The sequence below is a fragment of the Alnus glutinosa genome, chromosome 3 (genome assembly GCF_958979055.1).
Source record: "Alnus glutinosa chromosome 3, dhAlnGlut1.1, whole genome shotgun sequence".
Classification (NCBI taxonomy): domain Eukaryota; kingdom Viridiplantae; phylum Streptophyta; class Magnoliopsida; order Fagales; family Betulaceae; genus Alnus; species Alnus glutinosa.
In genome coordinates, this window is record NC_084888.1 from 2,754,266 (window position 1) to 2,760,265 (window position 6,000).

Sequence of the window (6,000 nt, forward strand, 5' to 3'; positions counted from 1 at the left end):
TGGCCTTGTTGCTGCTTGCCATGCCCACCTGGAGTGGATAGTATCCCTCGCTCGCTGGCAGCTTGTTATATACAATCAGAAAAGAGAAGAAATGGAACATTAAAGATCGAGAAGGGGGATCTTTCCCACTACATATGGGGAAAGAAGGAGCATGAGGGAAAAGAGTGGGAATGCGGTTTAATGGAATTCTTGTGACATCATTGGCTGCATACCATCCATATATGTCTGGTTTGAAAGCAAATTTGTTCTTGTTTTTGTTTTCAAACCAAATTCATATGCAAAATTTATGATTCGATTATGTGAAAAAAAAATTCAAAGATTTACCTTGTTTTCTTAAAACATTCATTACTACGTGGGTTTTTCAAATTTAAGATTCATATTTGAGTTGAATCCACTTTCAATTCCCAAACCATTAAGTCAATAGGTACATGTTAGAATCGAGAACACGAGTACGGACAAACTAGTTGTAACACTAAATTGTTTAGGGATCCTTGTGGTTAAAACTTATATTTTTATAATGGAAATTTTAGATTTTTTTTGTAAAAGAATATTATAAAATCTAGAAGATGAACCACTCCAGTATAGCATGAAAGATTTGGCCTCAAGGATTAAAATAATAAAAATAAGCAAGCTAAAAAAAAAAAAAAAAGAATAATAAAGGTATGCAAATAATACAAACAGAAATAAGAAGATACGTTTTGTAACACTCGAATTTCACACAGAGTGGATAGATTATAAAGACATTCATAAAAGTTAAGCCTCATATTAGTTCCTTACTAAATGAAACTGAACTTTATAAACGATTATACGAATATCGAATTACAACTTGACTAGTCCTTTTTTAATAATAGTGCAGATGTAACTAGCACTTTCCTAGGTCGTAGTCTCACAGTGGGAAAATAAAAAATCTATATAGAGCAGGTAAATTATAAATGCATTCATAGGTGCTAAGTCTCATATTGGTTTATTATTAAGGGAGACTATTTTATAAGTGATTATTAAAAAATAAAATTGCAACTTGAGTATTCTTTTTCGAGTAATAATGCAAATGTGGCTAATTTCCTTGAATAGTTACGCATTTCAAGTTTCCTAACAAGAAACTGCTTATTTCACTGATGCTGCTCAAGTCCTCAAATGACTGGGCTCTTTTATGCATCGTGAAAGATAGGTGCAATTCCACCACTTAAATAGATATACAAACCACAGTGTCATGCAAAATAAACATCCTGACGCATATTCCTTTCCCAGTACAAACATTTCCTATCAATATTAAGATCAGTAACACAAAAGAGTTGATATATACATACTAATATAGCGATGTGATTTTACAATAACATCCTCATTATGCTTTGCCAAGTCATTTAATCTCACCGGCAAGCACCATGATCGTTAGTCCATGATGCTCCACATCCATAGCAAAACTGGAATGCACACCTGCAACCACAATCAACAGGATCTTATTTGCATTCAATGTGACATCAGCTTTAGTTTGTCAATCACCTAAGCAAATGATTGGTGTAAACTGACCTGCAAGTCATATGTAAACAACCTTCAGTCCTTTCCACATAGTACTTGCAATTGGGACACCTCTTCCATTTCTCCTGCCGAGCAAGCTCCCTCAGCATGAGATCCTCTCTTCCTCTCTCACTCTCATTTAGTCTCTGGAACTCTTCGCACTCTATCCCTGGATGCCAGGGGACATAACACTGTGCGCAGAAGAGTCTATGGCAGAGTGGACACTCCGACTCCTTAATGACTTCTCCTTCTTCGTTATCATTCACCAACATGGCTGAACAGTCCTTGAAAGGACAGTAAAACATCATCTGAGATGCAAACAGCGCTGTGCATAGCACCTCGTCCCACCTTTCCAGCACGTCTTTGGAAAGCATTGGCCTGCAAGAATCGAGTTCTAGAACACCCTTGCATTCCAATTCAGGGCAATAAACAACGGTTATGCCATCTTGGATCTTTGTGGCAACATGTTTGCTAATGCAGTCAGAACAAAATGAGTGAACGCAGCTCTCGTTTCTGAACATCTGGTCACTATCTTTCCTCTCCACACAAATGTTGCAAAAGCTATGCGATGATTCTCCGGCTTCTCTTGTTGCCTCCTCTGGCTCTGGGTTGTGGGCCGGAGGACTTGCTTGGATTGTTGGTGATGATGATGAGGCCCCATTGTTTGCCATTTGAGAAGTGATCAGGGAGCCCATAAGAGCCTCTTGGAACTGCAACCCTTCCGCATACTTGGCATCTGACACTGGGAAAATCTCCTCTTCTTTTTCTATTTTTCTTCTTTTTTTTGGATGAATAATCTCCTCTTCGTTTTCATCAAAGAGTAATGAGAAGTAAAAATCATCCACAAACATAAGATCAGAGGCTGATTCTCGTGCCATATTACAAGTTCTGTATGAACGATCAGCCCTTTATTCTCTCTACAAAGGAGAAAGTCTGTCTCGTCTAATACAGTGGAAGTGGCATAACTTTACAATTGACGACTGCTGAGAAGTTGCTAAGAAAAAAAAAACCTTAGCTGAGAAGATGTCACGCCCAAGTCCAAAGCAAGACATGACGCCTAATAAATATGATATTAAACCTACTTGAAACATTTCTATAAAATTCTATTTCATCAAAACCAACTAATTATACCACCCAAATTACTTATAAAACATCATTAGAGCTCCACAAAGAATCCAATAAACCTTTAAACAAAACACACCTTCTCATTATAGTACTCCATAACTGTCAAATACAATAAATCAGAAATCCCAATTCATTTCTAAGATATATTCCCCCAGCACCATAATCTGGGTCCAATATATTAAGAAACTACAAACTCCAAGTCTCAAATTCCAACAAAACAAATAACTAACACTATGACATACTCAGCGAAACCTTTACTTCTAATATACTCCCAAGAATTACTCCAACATTCAGCTACCTGAGTATCTCAACTGGTGGGTCTTCCTGCTAATTCTGAAAAATTTAGGATAAAAAGGAGAGAGAGAGAGAGAGAGAGAGAGAGAGAGAGAGAGAGAGAGAGAGAGAGAGCTAATGCCTAGTAAGTAGCATAGATCATGGGCAAGTTTAAGCCCAATAACATTTCACATTCCAAAACACTGAGCCAAACAAATTCCACAAAAATATTTTTACAATGAATGTATCCAAGGGCACGTGATAGGAAAATCACCGTTATGCCACAAAGACATCAATTATGCCACAAAAACATCAAATATCATACACCAAGGATAAGTTCACGCAATGCTCACAGGTTTAACTTTCCATGTAAAAATTCATCAAGAATATTGATAATTTATACTATCATCAAACTTTGATAATATCCAATCCTTCAAATAAAATGAAACAATTCCCCATAATAATATAAAACAACATATTAACCAAGTGCATGTAAATTTCCACAACGAGTAAAATAAAATATCCAACAATTTAAAATAATTTAAATTCATGCACAACGTTCTCAAAATAATATTTAACAAAAGTATAGATAATTTTCCAAAAACTCCATTAACTAAGCTACTTACCTCATTCGCTAAGAAACCAAGTCGTCTCCCAAAAGTTACAACAACAACTCAATCTGTGCCTAAACAATTTATGACATTTCGTCAATGCCTCAAAACTAATATTTATTCTAAATTTAAAATAATAAGAAAAACAACCAGCACTATGAGTGACAAATCATAACATAATAATAATAATCATGCATTATCTCATAGAGCCTAAACCTTATTTCCATAACCAAATTCTATATGGCAGCCTTAAACTATAATAAGACGGCATCAAAATTTCTCAAATTCTTCCAAAGGAAAATAACTCAAAGTTACAAACTTATTCAATCAATGGTCAAAGACGTGCTTTAAGACTTGGTGACATACTGTCTTTACAAGCCAGAAAATTATCAATAAGACATTATTATTATTATTATTATTATTATTATTTACAGCTTAAAAAATTACGACACCCTCAAAAATAAACTTCCTTTCACTCCAACAAATCAAGGAGTACCTAATGAAGAATATCAGATGATTAATACGCAAATTAAATCTGATATAGACAATTGCATTTGCCCAAAAATGTGCTGTTTGAACAAAATCTTCAAATCATAGACTACTCCAATCGACAATCATACCAATTTTGAATAAAACAACTCCCCCAAACTCCAACATAACCCAAGTAAAATCATATATAAGAAGCTTCAATTTCTGTAAAAACATCAACTTCTCAACATTAAAATTCCCAATTCTTATTCATCAAAAAAATAAAATAAAATTCCCAATTCTCAAGTTGGGACTGTCAAAAGTACCACCACAAAATGAATCCTCATCTACTTTATATTAGAGAATAACAAAGCCTACGCAGTTAAAATGGAGAAATCTTACCTTGATTTTCGCTGGGTACTGCTGAAGTGTGGGGGGAGAAGAATTGACGAGAATGTCTCCTAAAAGGAAGGTAGTTTGCTCTTGATGGCTGCTGTTTATATCTTAAATGGAAGCTAAAACGTAGAAAAAAGAGTGAATCAGTGATCGCTTATGTTACAAGCAAGAGGAAGGCTTACAGCCACCAAAATAGGGGAGTTACTGCCGAAGGGAGAGGGAGAGGGAGAGTTCTGGCCTTCGGTTTACCGAAAAACTACGAGTTCCATTTGGAAAAGAAACAGACTGCTTTCGGTGAGCAAAATAAAAGAAAGTAACCAAGAAAAAGGAGGACTTTTTGATATATTTATATATTAAAGTTAATTAAAAATATAAGTTAGTAAAAAATATTTAATTAATGGAAATTACAGCGCAACAGGCGACAGCACCAAGTTGTGCATTGTTGTCGTCTAGAAAAAAATTAGGAATAGCAATTTTTGTGCGCATGTCGGATTTAAGCTCGATTGAGGTATGTGTATAAGAATTAAGGTTATATAAGTTAATTTTAACTCGATTTTTTTAATAAATAAGTTTTACCTTTTAATTTTAATTAGCTAATTTCGTGTTGAGTTTATATATTGTATAAAAAATTATCAGTTTTAAATGTCGTGTATTGAAGTTAAGTTGTATGAAATGTAAGTATAAGCCTATAGGTCAACTATAATTCTATTAATTTAATTAAACTAATCATACTTCTCGACCATGACTTATTAATTTTGTGTTAAATTCGTAGTATTATGTTTGTGATCCGTCAAAAATTGTGCCCAAATAAAAACATGGCCACTTGAATGTATATTTTAGAAAGGAAAAAAAAAAAAAAAATTGATGAAGAAGAAAGTGGAAGAAAGAGAGTAACCATAAAGAAAAAGGAGAGTATGAGTAAGAGAGACGCAGGGCGGGAGTTTGTAAAGAGGAGATAATTATAAAGGAGGGACATTTTCATTCTTAATTCGTAAGGAATAAAGGAAAGTAGAATTTTCATGAATGCTTTTAAATGCTAATGTTCTATTTGTTTTGGTGAAAAATAGTTTCTAGAAAATAATTTTGGTATTTTTTGGTGTTTTATGAGGGTGAAAATAATAGTCAACCGAAAAATGATTTTCGTTTGACAAAAAATATTTAATTAATTTTGAAAAACGTAAATCATTTTCCCTAGACCGGACCAGGCCAGATGGCAGGCGCAGTCAACCTTCACGCTTAAACAGTCGACCATCGCCAAATTTCAGCACCGATCTGTGCCGAAATCTGAAATTTTTTGCCGGAATTTGGCGACGTCCGGCCGCTATCACTGGCAGCCGGAGTCCGGCCAGAATCTAGCCAAACTAATCGAATTTCGGCTAGTACAGCTGGAGTTCGACCGGAATCTAGCCAAATCGAACGGATCTGGCCAAATTCCGGCCATACAATCGGAGTCCGTCCGTATTAGGCTAGATTCCGGTCATACAGCCGGAGTCCACCCGTATTAGGCCAGATTCCTACTAAATTAGTCGGAATCTGGCTTGTCGGAATCCAGGGACCAAACGTTGCCGGGTTTCATTTTTCGCAGTTGAGAATTTTTTCGTGTAAGTCAAAT

At 35.2% G+C, this 6,000-nt stretch overlaps 1 protein-coding gene across 2 annotated transcripts; it reads right to left on the minus strand.

Moving 5' to 3' along the window:
• Window positions 1-1,037: 1,037 nt before the first annotated feature.
• On the minus strand, window positions 1,038-4,677 carry LOC133864809 (E3 ubiquitin-protein ligase RSL1-like). Of its 2 annotated transcripts, none has more exons than XM_062301226.1 (3): window positions 4,395-4,677; window positions 1,528-2,498; window positions 1,038-1,434 (listed from the first exon to the last, which is right to left on the minus strand). In XM_062301226.1, the coding sequence occupies exons 2-3, from the start codon at window positions 2,391-2,393 to the stop codon at window positions 1,368-1,370; spliced, it is 933 nt and encodes a 310-aa protein (XP_062157210.1). In that variant the 5' UTR covers window positions 2,394-2,498; window positions 4,395-4,677; the 3' UTR covers window positions 1,038-1,367. The 2 variants fall into 2 exon arrangements, with proteins under 2 accessions (XP_062157210.1, XP_062157209.1); XM_062301225.1 differs by having other exon boundaries at window positions 1,528-2,509.
• Window positions 4,678-6,000: the final 1,323 nt, after the last annotated feature.